The sequence below is a fragment of the Delphinus delphis genome, chromosome 1 (genome assembly GCF_949987515.2).
Source record: "Delphinus delphis chromosome 1, mDelDel1.2, whole genome shotgun sequence".
NCBI classification, from domain to species: domain Eukaryota; kingdom Metazoa; phylum Chordata; class Mammalia; order Artiodactyla; family Delphinidae; genus Delphinus; species Delphinus delphis.
In genome coordinates, this window is record NC_082683.1 from 147022140 (window position 1) to 147035927 (window position 13788).

Consider the following 13788-nt stretch of genomic DNA (forward strand, 5'->3'; position numbering starts at 1 on the left):
ACGCTAGTTCTGTGTCTTCATCACTTCAGGCTGCTCTAACAAAATACCATGGTTGGGTGGCTTAAGCAACAAGACATTCATTTTCACAGCTCTGAAGGCTAGAATTCCAAGATCAAGGTTCCAGTAGTTCGGGTTCCTGGTGAGAACTGGCTTCTTGACTTGCAGATCACTGCCTTCTGACTGCGTTCTCAACATGGTGGAGACAGAGTCCTGGTGTCTCTTCCTCTTCTTATAAGGGCACTAATTCCATTATGAGGGTTCTACCTACATGACCTCATCTAAACCTGATTATCTCCCAAGGCCCCCACCTCCTAAGACCATCACATTAGGTGTCAGAGCTTCGGCATATGAATTTCTGAGGGTCCATATTCAGTCAGTAACACTCGGAAACCTTGAACAAGTTATCAAATAATGCTGAGGCTGCAAAAAAGTTATAATAATAAGTCCTTTCAAAGAGCCACCTTAAAGGGCTGCTGTGATGCTTAAATGAGATATTGTAGATGTGGTGTTTAGAGTGATGCCTTACTTTCTTACACATTTACTGAGGAACTGTGTTAAGTGCTTTCTTGACATAAACCTAACAGCCCCAATAAGCAATACTTCTTAAGAAGGGGAAACCACACCTTACAAAATCTACAATGATGTAGAAAACTTGTAGAACTCTGGGGGCAGTCTGTGGGTTTAGTGGACAGGTTCAGGACAAAGGAGGGAGCAAAGAGAAGAAAGATTAATCACTTGTAGGTGGACAAAAATCACTCTCCTCCTCCTGAAACTTTCTGCTTTATTTGTACTGATTATTCTAGCAAAATATCCTCATTGTGGAAGATGAGAGCACACAGAGGAATATAAAGAGATGGGAAATGTAGCATTTTGGATAGTCTCTCCCTGTCCTCTCTCTATTATTTTTTCTTTTTCTTTAAATTGAAGTATAATTGATTTACAATATTGTGTTAAGTTTCTGGCGTACAGCAAAGTGTATATACATATATATACATACCTATATATATACATATATATTTATATTCTGTTTTTGACTCTTTTCCACTATAGTTTATTACAAGATATCGAATATAGTTCCCTGTGCTATTAAGTAAATTCTTGTTGTTTTTCTATTTTATATATAGTAGTGTGCATCTGTTAATCCCATACTCTCAAATTATCACTCCCCCTTCTTTCCCCTTTGGTAACCATAAGTTTATTTTCTATGTCTGTGAGTCTGTTTCTGTTTGGTAAATAAATTCATTTGTACTATTTTTTAGATTCCACATATGAGTGACATCATATAATATTTGTCTTTCTCTGTCTGACTCACTTCACTTATATGATAATCTCCGAGTCCATCCACGTTGCTGCAAATGGCAATATTTCATTCTTTTTTATGGCTGAGTAATATTCCATTGTATATACATATGACATCTTCTTTATGCATTCATTTGTTGATGGACACGAGTATTATTTTGTCTTTAGAGTTAAGTAGATTTTATGCACATTTGTTTTCTTATTTTTTTGCCCCAGAAAACCATATCTCGTAAACATTTGCCCAGGCTATTAAACCTCTTTATCAGTATTTTAGATCCGAAGAGGGTCCATTTTGAATGACGTTTTAAAGGGAAGGAATTAGATTAGATAAGATCTCATCACCCTTGTCTGATAGAATATAGACCAGAATTTAATCCGTGTAAGCAGAAGCCCCTGGGAAAGAAAGCGCCTTTTCTCTATAGCCCTCAGACTTGCCGGGCAATTGCCCCGAGGTAAGTAACAAACTGCTGTCCAGACCAGCTTTGACTCCTCTCTTTATCAGGGGTTGGACTCTTGGTTTTGTTAACTCTTGGAGGCCATAAAACAATACGTCTGTCATGCTTCAGCTTGCTCCTCTGCCCTCTGTCCTCCGTAAACACCCCACATCCTGTCTTTCCCTGTCTAGGTAGGCCGGAAGCACCACGCTGCTCTCAAGGAGCTTAGCTCGTCTGGCCCGCCGAGTGCCCCCTCTTCCCTTCTCGTCCAGATCACTGCTCTTCAGGAATTTGCAGCCCTAAGGAGCTGATTGGAATGTGGGACCTGGGGCCTCCCTGGGGGAGATGGAGGGGGGCAGCCCAGGTTGGCCCACTGCCTGGTAAGTGAGTTGTGAGACATCTGGATGGAACGGTATTTGCTTTCTGTTAAGCACAGCTGCAAAGACTGCTGCTCACGCCCCCAACGCCTGTGTGTGTGATGCACACGTGGTGACGGACATTTTATAGAGCACGTTTCTATCCAGGTACCTGGCTGAGAGTTACCTATGCATTGTCCCCTTTGATATTTACACGGATCCATGAGGTAGACTGTTATTACTCCCATTGGAGTAGTAGCAACGCAAGCAGCTTTGGCTGTGCTAAGTCATGTGGCTGGTGAGTACAGAGCCAAGACTTGCACCTTCATCTCCCTCACTCTAAAGTCTAGGCTTTTAACTGCTGTCCTAAACTACCACCCCTGAGAGCAGAGCATCTTAAAGCTGGAGGGGGCTTCAGGGGAGGTTTAAAAGCATTTTCAACATCCCTGTCCCTCTGCCATCCAATTAAATCTCTGGCTGGGGCCTGGCCTAAGATATTGTAAGTTCTGCAAGTAATTCTGAGGGCAGCTTGGGTTGAGAACCAGTAAAATCCAGCACCTTTATTTACAAATGATGTAACTGCGGCTCAGTGGGGGGTTCTCCCAAGTTTATGCTTCTATTGAGAAACAGAGCTGGAGCTAGGTCTTGGATTTCAGAGCTGTTCAAGTCCATAGAGACCCGATGTGGCCACACACATTGCAGGGAGGTGCTGCTTCAAAGCTGTTAGGTGGGGTTGATTCCAGGCAAGAAGCCAGACTCACCCATGCTTCTCCCTCAAACCACAGGAGGCTCATTTCTCCATACTCAGCCCTCAAATGCCAATTTGAACATTAGGAAATTGAGTGGCCCTTTTAGGGATGATATTTGGAAGTTTAAAGTCCTGTGAGGCAGCCCTCTGCTAGCACGGGGAGCAGACCACCCACCCCCCGACCTCTGCTGCCAGGTCCCTCTCAGGCATTCCCAGATGCTCCTGACCTCACCTGTGGCCACAAGTTGCCCCCTTCAGGTGTGTGTCTCTCTCCTCTCAGGCCACATGGCCAGCTCCACATGGCAAATCTGTGGCCAAAGGTTACAGAGGTTGGACTTGGGTCCCAAGAAGCTAGTTCCCAGAGGCAATGGTAGAGAGGGGGTGTGGTCTGAGCCAGCCTGTCCCCCCGGAAGGTCGGGGATTTGGGAGGGCAGTGAAAGTGGCAGAATTGTCAAGATATTCCTCCCTCTTTTCTGGGGAGCCACGAGCCAGCGTTAGTTCCCCTCAGGAGGGAGGTGACATTTGGAGGTGCACCCTAGGACCTAAGAGATAGAAGAAACTGGGGCCCCTGACCCAGAAGCCTGACCTCTGGGGAGGGGATCCCCTTCCTTCAGTGAAGGGGAAGTTGTGTCATCCTGTCATCATGTTCAATCTTTTTTGTTTAAACTTGTCAGCACTCCGTGATGTTTTTCTGGTCACCTCCCCTGTCTTCCCACCCCTTGTAGGTTGCTCACGTCCTCACTCAGAGCAGCTTCCTGTTGGTATGAGGGGGAAACCCTACTGGTACGTATGTGCTGGAGTCTCTGAGAAGGGGCATCTGGAGGCCAGCACCGTCTCCATCCATCTCCATCTCCAACACAAAAGAGGTTGTCTACATGGACAACAAACAGGAAGGCACCGAATGGTGTCTGTTCTGGATGTTTCTATAGCATCAGTGTCTCCCCAGGAGTCTCCAGTCGACATTTGTGCTCCAAAAACACCCTTTTTCAGTTACTGGGTCTTGATTAGGTTTGGGAAACATAAAATTCAGAGTCTGGTGGACTCTGGTCAAGGATTACCAAGGGTGGAGGCAGGGAGTTTAGGCCATCTTAGGCCCAAAGTAATGGTTAAGAACTTAAGTGCCAAGCAAACTGGTCTGGGTTCAAATGACCACGTATTAGCTGGGACCAAGTTCTTCAAAGTGTGCCTCATTTTCCTAATCTGCAAAGGAAGGATAATTAAGCATCTACTGCACAGAGATGTAGTGAGTATTAAATGAGGTAATATGTATAAAGGTCTTAGAACAGTGCCTGGCACACTGCGAGCTCTCCAGAGAATGTTAGCTGTGCTTAGTTTAGGCTGACTGCCTGATTTCTCTCAGACCTCAGACCCAGGCTGATGTGCACTGCTGTCAGTTGGATGGACATTCAGGATGGGAAGGGGAGGGTCGGGGGAGACAGACTCTATGGAATAGAGTCATCCCATGATGGCAGCCCAGGCTCCCGTTGTCTTTCTCCTGGCCCCCACCCGAGGCTGGGCTCCCGCCTGAGCTCATAAAGCCCCACCTTCTCTCTCTGGTGCTCGGAGAGGTGCACAAAGAGTGACCGCTTGTCTGGGCAGCCGAGCGGTTGTGCAGAAGGGGAGACACGCCAGCTTTAGTCACGTGACAAATCCCCAGAACCCTTCCTGGAGCCCACCCAGTCCCACAGACAAGGACTCAGCCATGACTCACTGGAGCTGGGTGATGCCCAAGCCTTAGTCACCCAGCGCCCCTTCCTCCAACACCTGGGATTTGGCATCCACAGCCTGGACCAGGTTCTCTTATCCTAACTTCTCAACCTCTCTCCTCCTTTCCACCCTCCTTCCCTCCTTTCTTTTCTCCCTATCTCTTGATCTCTCATTGATCAGATCTTGGCTGATTTCCCTGGCAACCTGGATGGTTTGAGCCTGAGAGATGGGAAATGGAGATGGTAGCTTCTCAGGCCACCCCCCCCCCCCGCCCCCGTCAGAGATATTGTGAGGGACAACGGACAAGCAGGCAGAGAGGGAGACTGCCTGCACTGACATGGTGCATTTCTGTAATCTGGGGGTAGGTGTCTCCAAAGAGACCTTCCCCACCCCGCCCTCTGCAGCTGACTGATGCAGGAATTTCCACTATTAGTCATCCGTTCTGGTGAGCAAAAGCCCAGACTGTCCCCTTTGAGAATGCAACTGTACCTACAGGGCATGAGGAACTCTTTAAATTATATCAATGATTTCCACAGTGTGTGAATCCATTCATTCCACAAGTATTGAGCACCTCCTATGAGCCGTACACTATTTCTAGGTACTCGGAAAATAGTAGTGAACAAAATGGACAAAAATCTCTGCCTTCTTGGGCATTACATTCCAGTGGGGGGAGAGAAAATAAACATGATAAATAGATAGATTGTATAGTTGGTTAGAAATTGGTAAGTATTGCAAAACAAAACAACTCATCCATAATGTAGGGTAGGTGGGGTTGGGAATGTTAGGGGTGGGGGACAGGGAGGGGCAGGGAAGTTTGTTGTCATTTTAAATAGGGTGGTCAGAGTGGGCCTCCTTGAGAGGGTAGCATTTGAAAAAAGAGTTCAAAGAGGTAAGAGAAGTAGGCTTGCCAATGTGGGGGAAGAGCATTCCAGGCAGAGAGAGCAGCTGGGGCAAAAGGCTTAACTCAGAAGCAACCTGGTAATTTGGAGGCAGAACAAGGAGGCCATGTGGCTGGAGGGAGAGGATTTGGGGGGGAGAGTAGTGGTAGAGGTGAAGAAACGGGCAGTGTCAGATCACATGGGGCCTCAAGACTCTGACTGAAATGGGAGCTGGTGCAGGGTTCTGAGCAGGGGAGTGACAAGACCTGGTTGTGTGACTAGACAGTTAGGAGTTAGGGGGCTGTTGCAGAAGCCTGGGGTAGACGGGCTCAGGCCAGGAGGATGGAAGTGGATTCAGGTTGCCTTTGGAAAGGGGAGCTAACAGAATTGCCAGATGGATTGATGTAGGTACGAGAGGAACGAGGGTCAAGGAGGGCCACATTCCTGAGCACCACTTTCCTTGTTCTAACAAGCCAAGGCTCGGAGAGAAATGAGAGTGCAGAGCTCTGGAGCAGGATGGCGGGCAGTGGGAGAGGAAGGGGGCACGCAGGGGATGGTGTTGGAGCAATGCTCCCATCTTGCCTTTAGCCCTGGCCAGGTCCTACTCTAGCTCTGTCTCTAGATTAGGCTTCTTGTCTCTGAAGTTCAAACCCTGTGCCTGGGGCCCTGCAGTCCTGGGGGGACTAGATTCCCACTGGGGAGTGCTAAGTGTCCTGAGGAGTGGGCTGGCTGGGCCCTCCCTGAGGTCTGCAGAAACAAAGTCCTGGACTTGGCCGGGAACGCGGGGGTGGGGTGACGAGCCCACACAGAGCAATTGCCTTTCCCTCTGCGAAGCCAAACTGCTCTGGGACCTGCCCCAGCCTGTGAAGTCTGAGATAGCTATTTACCTGGGCTCCTGGCCTCATAATGGGAGAGGAGGAGGGGGGTTTAAAGGGCCCAGCCTCCCATCGCACTCCTGCCCCACCTGTCTGAGGATATGGCATCCCAACGGCTGCTGCTTCTACTGAGTTAACTATTCATGAGTTCTTTGTCACATCCTCTTCCTGGTGGTGGGCAGAGGATGGACAGCCCCATGAGGGGCAAGCTTCCTGGAAGCCTTGCGTTCAGGGAGTTGGAGAGTTGGAGAGAAAGAGAATAGATGGGTGGGCTCAAAGCTCGAGGGTGTGAGCAGTAACCTTTCCCTGTGGGGGACTGGAGGGGTGTGTGTCTGTGTTCTTACTGCAGAAGCAGGGCCCAGGAGGGCCAGCTACTGATCCTGGCTCATTAAGCCACATTTCACTGGAATGTTTACAAGGGTCAAGACACGAACATTTAATGGAATGTCCGTTTGCATCCAAACAACTTATTGCCCATTTGCTAATTATAGTATTTTTCCTGCCCATCTAAACTTCTTGGGCTACATTAGAATCTGAGGGTTAGAAATGCCCAGGTTACTGTTTAATCCACAAAATCCTACGTTTCCCCCTTAAGCGTTCTCAAACCAGTTTCTTGGACTTAACCCTTCAATTGTAGAGAATTTCCTGCTGAGGAGACACTGACAGGCTGGACTGGCTCGTTAAGAGTCTCCTTTAAATGGAAACTTTGAGGCAATAATGTCCAAACAAGGCCAGTGTAGGCTCTCTGGGGCCAAGATCTGAACTGGGTGACCTTCCAGATGTCTCTAAAAGCCCTCTGACCGTAACCTGGGGGGAAGACTGTCCTCCAAGACCAACCCCTTGATATGGGCCATTTACAGAAGCTCTCAGCCCAAAGCCGTAAGCCAGGAGCACGCCCAGGGTCCTACAAAGGAAGCTGTGTTCTCAGGCCTGGCAGGAGGTCAGGGGAAGTTGGTCCAATTATACCTCAGCCTTCCTTTCCATCCCTTAGGAGGGTCAGGTCTGTTTTCTGGCCCTCCAGGCAGGCATTCTTGCCCAGGGTGGGAGGGGCTAGGAGAGCAGCCCTTCCTGAGCTGAGAGCCATGACTCACAGGTAGTTACCTGTCCTTGGGCTCCCTGCCAAGGCTGCGAGGGAGCCTAAAGGGAGATATTTAGAGTTCATTCCTGTTTATTCCTCTTAAGCTTTTCTTGGGTGAGTTGGGCTTTGACCCCTTCCTGATGAACCATAGCGTTTTAATCCCCCAAGAAGCAGGGATTTTCCATTTTTTTGTTTTCCCTTGGGAGGGGTCTGGTGCTTTCCAGGGTCCTGGATGTTTGCATCTTCTTCCCTTCCAGCTCAGTGACCGGTCTGGGGCTATAACACCTTATATAGAAGCCCTGATCGTTGTGTTCTCTGCTTGGTCTTCTGTCCAGGGTGGTCCAGGACACCAGAGGAGGCTGACCTCTACGGGCCTTGGGAAAGTACCAAGTGCAGTGCCTGTCACAAATGCCAGTGTCCTTCCCCCACCCCCCCACCCCTCTGCCAGGAATCCTGGTCTCCAAAGATCACTAACATTCCCCCCACAAGGCACCCACAGGCAGGCGGGTGCTGCCGAGCTTGCTGTTAGGCCTCTGGGACCGACCCACCTGCCCAGTCCTGTCTGGGGGTGAGGGTGAGGGTGCATGACTACAGATGGGCGTGCCAGCTGCCGGATTCCTGAGTCCCGCCCTGCAGTTGGTGACGCCCAGCCAGGACGTCTCCAGAGGTGAGGCCGGTTGTTTAAAACCTAGGAGCCAGGAGAGGGGACTCCCACATTCAAGGCGCGCTCTCAGAGAGGCGATCTGGAGAAAGAACCGCGGCAGCACGGAGTGAGGTACGTTACCTGCCTTCACCTGCCTGGTGGGGGCCGGATGCGGGACAAGGGTTGTGTATCTGGGTGTCTGGGGCCTGGTTGCAGGGCCTGATTCATTCCTCTTCCTGGGAACTCAGCTGAGCCAGCTAAGACCCAAAGGCTAGGTTTAATGTCTGCCACTGTTTGGATTTCTTTTTCACAACTGATAAGCATCTCAGTGACTTAGAAGAAAGCAGGTTCAGAGCTGGGGCTGAACACAAAGAGACAAGGAGAGGGTGGGCTGGCCCCACTAGAGCTCTTCTAAGGTCTGCCCAGAATGCCTAGTTCTGGGTGTGGGTGTGGTTCCAGCCCCTGGATGGGAGAGCAGAGATAGCGCTGGAGGAAGCCAGAAGATGGGTCTCCCTCTTAGGCCGCAACTGGCTGTGTGACCTCAGGCCACCTGTCTCTTCCCTGGGCCCCTGACTCCTCTGGTAGGGGATTGGAAGGAAAGATTTTGAAGTGTTAGGATATAGGATTTAAAGATGTAGGAGTGTCCCTGGTCCCCCCTTGCCCCTGCCTTTCCAACCCCCCATCCTTCCATCCCAGCCAGAGGAGTTTTGGGGCGTCATTGGAGCAGAGTGAGCATCTGATCCAAGGTAGAGGTGGGCGCTGCATGAACAGGGTGGGGCATTTGCCTCTAGGACCCTTTGAGTATCCACCCCTAGCCTCCTTCAGAATCCTTGTTCTGTGGCCTCCCAACCCCCATGTCTCCTGTACAGCCCCAGCCCATCACTGGAGACATTTTGGGTTGCTTCCAGTTCAGATGAAATCCTCACTCACTTTTTTTTTTTTTAATTTTCTTTTTTAAAGTTTTTATTAGAGTATAGTTGCTTTATAATGTTGTGTTAGTTTCTACTGTAGAGCAAAGTGAATCAGCCATCCGTATACATATATCACCTCATTTTTGGATTTCCTTCCCATTTAGGTCACCACAGAGCACTGAGTAGAGTTCCCTGTGCTATTAGTTATCTATTTTATACATAGTCTCAATAGTGTATATATGTGTATATATGTCAATCCCAATCTCCCAGTTCATCCCACCGCACCCCTTTCCCCTTGGTATCCATACGTTTGTTCTCTACGTCTGTGTCTCTATTTCTGCTTTGTAAATAAATCGTCTATACCAGTGTTTTCAGATTGCACATATATGCGTTAATACGTGATATTTGTTTTTCTCTTTCTGACTTACTTCACTCTGTATGACAGTCTCTAGGTCCAACCACGTCTCTACAAATGACCCAATTTTGTTCCTTTTTATGGCTGAGTAATATTCCATTGTGTATATGTGCCACATCTTTATCCATTCCTCTGCTTACTCAATTTTAAAGACTGCTAGGCCTGCCTCAATTTTAAAGACTGCTAGGCCTGCCTCAATTTTAAAGACTGCTAGGCCTGCCTTTCCATCATTTCCATCATGCTCAGCCCAGAGATGTGGCCAACACAGCCTCACTCTTGGGGTGGCTCTGTGTAGTACCGAAGACCATGCCAGTAGCAGGAGAGGGCTCAGCTCCAGGTCCTCAGCCTCTTTGACCCACTCATCGTTGCTCCTGTAGGTGGGCCAGGCCCTGAGAAAGGACACTTCTCTTTCCTGGGGAGGCATCAAGGCCCCGGACTTCTCCTGCAAAGGGTCCAGCTCTTTCCTGCTCCCCACGTTGTCCTTCTGACCATGTGGGGTAGGGCAGTGTCGATCCTCCTCCCCTCTATTTCAGAGGGGGAAGCTGGAGTCAGGGAGGGGGTGGCGTTATCCCAGGGCACCCTGGGAGTCACATGCCAGCTGGGACGGGGGCCAGGTCTCTGGCATTTTCCAAGTTTTTGGCTACAGATGCACCTGCTGCTCAGAAGTGTCCTAGGTCAAGACCCTAGGTAAAGGCTTCTGAGAAAACATGAGTCCAGAAACAGAAAAGGGCTGGTGCACCCTAGGGATGTGCATGGTTTCACCCAGGCTGCTTTGCTCTGTTCCAGGTGAGGTCCTGGGTGGGGATCATCCCATTGGCTGAAGATGAGGCCGCTCCTTCTCCTGTATTTTGGTAAGTATCCCTTCCCATCCTTCCAGGCGCTTTCATATACCAGGGGGGGGACAGCCGTGGGTAGGAGGACGGTCTACCAAAGTGTGAGCATCACCGGTCACCCTGGGGCCTTTGGGTTTGGGACACTTGTCTACCGGGAGGTCCATGAGGTTTCTCTGTCCTGGGGGCCTTTGAAGAAGATGATTTGAGAGGCTCCCAAATGTCTTCTTGCTACCTGAGGGTGGTTTGTGGCTCCCCCAGTGCCCTGCATGGTTTATTTCCCATCCGGTCACTCTCAAGCTGGTCCCAGAGCCATCATGGCTTGAGTTCTTGATGCTCAGTGAATTGCAGCTGGGTACTCCCAAAGCATGGCAGGGTCACCTTTACAGATAAAGCAGCAGACAGAATGCAGGTATCTCCCAGTGCTCCACAAACAGCCAGCAGCCAGCGCTACTCTGGGCTGTTGACAGAGGCAAGTGAGGAGAGTTGTGGGCCATATCCTGGTGGCTGAGTGTGACTGCAGCTCTGTTCTAGAAAGCCACATGTGGATGCTACATTTCAGGATCATCCGGGCTTTTTAGTTGTCAGTGTTTCTCCTTTCTATTTAGATTGGGGGCTACAGACTATAAAATTAGCTTTTTTAGCAAACAGCATCAGGATTGCGATTATTCCCACCACCAGCAGGTGGGAGCATGAAGAAGGTGGAGAAGAGGGTCTATTCTTGCCGATCGATGTCGGCTTCCCGGAGGCACACTGGGGTGGCCGGCTAGACCCTCTTCTCTCTAGGCTGCACCCCTGTACCCCCTGTGATTTCAGTCTTGCCCAGCGTCCTGTGTGCCCAGCAAGCCTGCTCCCGTGGGGCCTGCTATCCACCCGTTGGGGACCTGCTCATTGGGAGGACCCGGTTTCTCCAAGCTTCATCTACCTGTGGCCTGGCCAAGCCTGAGACCTACTGCACCCAGTATGGAGAGGTAGGCTCTTCCTCCATGGCTTCCGGGGGCTGGAAGAAGGCGAGCTGGGGGCGGGGTGGGGAAGCCTGCCATCTGTTCACTGAATACTTAGAGTGGACTTGGTATCAGCTTAGATCCACGCGCTGTGGGGAGTGCAAGAAAAGCGTTAAGACCGGATCTCTGCCTCTAAGGAATTTTCACCTTGTTGGGCAAGAGAAAATGTACTCAGAACTAGCGGAATAGCTCCTTTCTCTCTTTTGCTTGATAGAGCTGGAGTTTTTCTCAGCCCTTGGGCCTGGGCAGGACAGTTTTCCAAGTCTCGGGAATAAGCAATCAGATAGATGGGGACCCTTTAGGTGCGTGGAGTGTAAGACGCCATCTTTGGTGGACAGCGTCAAGGCTGGTGGAGCACAGAAGCTGGGATGTGTGCAAGGCTTGTGTTCTTGCTGAAGGGGGAACCGAGCTGTGCCACGGCCCCTCCCTTGCTGCCATCTCTTTGGCTAGTGTTGGGGAAAGGGTGTGGCTGGAGCTACCGAATGATTATAGGCTGGAGTTTATCCTTCTATGTTTTGCAGTCATCACGTATGACTTACCTCTCAGCCTCTGCATGTTTGGTCCACGTGTTTCACCACTCCGGGAGAAGTGGGAGACGTTTTTTTTGTAGAATTTTTTTTAATTAAAAAAATTTTTTTGAAGTATAGTTGACTTACAATGTTGTATTAGTTTCAGGTGTATAGCAAGGTGATTGAGTTATATTCTTTTTAAGATTCTTTTCCATTGTAGGTTATTATAAGACATTGAACATAGTTCCCTGTGTTATACAGTAGGTCCTTGTTGGTTATCTGTTTTATATATAGCAGTGTGTATCTGTTAATCCCAACCTCCTAATTTATCCCTCCCCCCCCTGTGCTGGGGAAATATTCAAATTAAAGGGCACAGATCAGTGAGACAAACAAGGAAGTGACTTGAGGTTAGCAAGGAGGTTCAGTGGCTCAGCTGATAGGAAACGAGCTGAGCAAATCCAGGCACTGGAACTCTTTGACCTACGTCAATTATCATCACCCGTTTAGGCAACTGATTTTTTTCAAAGATCCATTGTGATTCTTCTTCTACTTTGCCTCTGGACCTTTCTGGTAGGAACTTTGGTTTTCTTTTCTTTTCCCTTCAACAAGGTTGGGGTCTTTCCTTGCTCCTTGTGTTTACCAAGGTGGAAATCACTCAGTGTTTTCTTGTTTCCCAGCTGCCTGTCTCATCTGGCCATTTTTCTGCCCTCAAAACACAGGTTTGGACAAAGGGAAGAGTGAGGGAGTGGTTTTCCCTTGAGCCTCTGCTTCTCTTGGGGTAATAAGACAGAGAGAGAAAGGGAGTGAGAGAGATTAATGGCCATGAAGGAGGCTTGGGTTGTCTGTGGTTTCCTCCTTCTGGGTCCTTGTCCTCAGGACCATGGAGATGGTATCTGATCCCATCTCTGGCCTCACTGTCCTTCCAGTCCCCAGTGTCCTTTTGGTCACTTTTTAATCATAGGTGGTACTGCATAGTGGCTTTGGAGGTGCTGAGCAGAGATGGCTGTGGTTTCTGCATCTCACCCACTTGGATGTGGGAAAGCCCATTTGACAGTGTTGGGTAAGATGGCCAGCATCAGGCGAGTCCTCCCTGTGAGCCCAGATTACTCCACAAGCATCAGGAGACCTGGCAGTATTGAATTTCTAGGCAACAGAATGGTTTTAGTTGCTGCCTTCCCACACATACTCCAATCTTGTGCCACTGAGCCATGTCTAAAATTTTCAGGGAGTCCTCTGCTGATTCCCTTCCTTGGGCTGATCCGTCTTCTGGGATGGAAAGCAAGGAGAGATCATACACATCCCCTGTGTTGGGATGTTCCTCGGCCACAGCCCTGTCTGGACAGCCTCTTTCCCTCTAGGCTGGGCTTTTGGCTTCATCCTGACCTGCCCTCTGCCTCTCTCAAATGCCCCAGGGAGCCAACTGCTTCCCTTGCTCTTAAGCAGCCCCTTGAGAGAAAAACTGGGTGCTTGCAAAAGAGAAGTCTAGACTTTTGAAACCATGGGGATGGATAAATCTCAGCTATTTTGGTGCTGTGAAAGTTGAGAAGCATTGGTTCTTTTCTTCCTTTTTCTATGAGGGGGAATAAATCCATGTAACCTCTTGGAAGAGTGGAGGATAGGGCATCTTGAGTGCAGTGTGTAGCCCCAGGTCTGCCACTAACTTGTGGTGCGATCTTGGGCAAAATATTACCCCTCTCTAAGTCTTGCTTTCCTCTTCCATGAATGAGTGTTAGAGAAATGGTCTTTAGGGTCGCTCTTTGCTCCAATTTTCTTTGGGAATGAGCTGCCTGCTGAGACCCAACTTCTCTCCCCCACTTGTCTCCTCTCTGCCTTTTCTGATTTCTCTTTCCTTCTCCCTTCCCCACCTAACCACCTAGAGGCCACTGGTTTGCCAGCAGTAAAGACACACGCTAAAGGCACAGATACCCCTCTGTACAGGTGTAGCCTGAACCCTCACTTGGTGCAGGGGCAGCTGTGTGATGAAAACTAGGAATCCAGATTTAACTCTGATGAGTTCCAATTTCAGTTTTTAAGTTTATTTTATTATTAAATGATATTATAGTAACTATAACTTATTAAGCACATATTATATGTCTCAGGC

At 49.2% G+C, this 13788-nt stretch overlaps 1 protein-coding gene across 2 annotated transcripts in view; it reads left to right on the forward strand.

The window, feature by feature from the left end:
• Positions 1-2082: 2082 nt before the first annotated feature.
• The window catches only part of LAMB3 (laminin subunit beta 3), a 46424-nt gene continuing 34718 nt past the window's right edge, over positions 2083-13788 (forward strand). Inside the window, exons 1-5 of one of the 2 annotated variants that reach the window (XM_060010061.1) lie at positions 2083-2113; positions 3563-3620; positions 8068-8150; positions 10131-10195; positions 10991-11145. In XM_060010061.1, coding sequence (XP_059866044.1) covers positions 10168-10195; positions 10991-11145 — 183 coding nt within the window. In that variant the 5' untranslated portion in view covers positions 2083-2113; positions 3563-3620; positions 8068-8150; positions 10131-10167. Of the gene's footprint in view, positions 2114-3562; positions 3621-8061; positions 8151-10130; positions 10196-10990; positions 11146-13788 lie in introns of those variants that run through there. The other variant, XM_060010068.1, reaches the window with a different exon arrangement.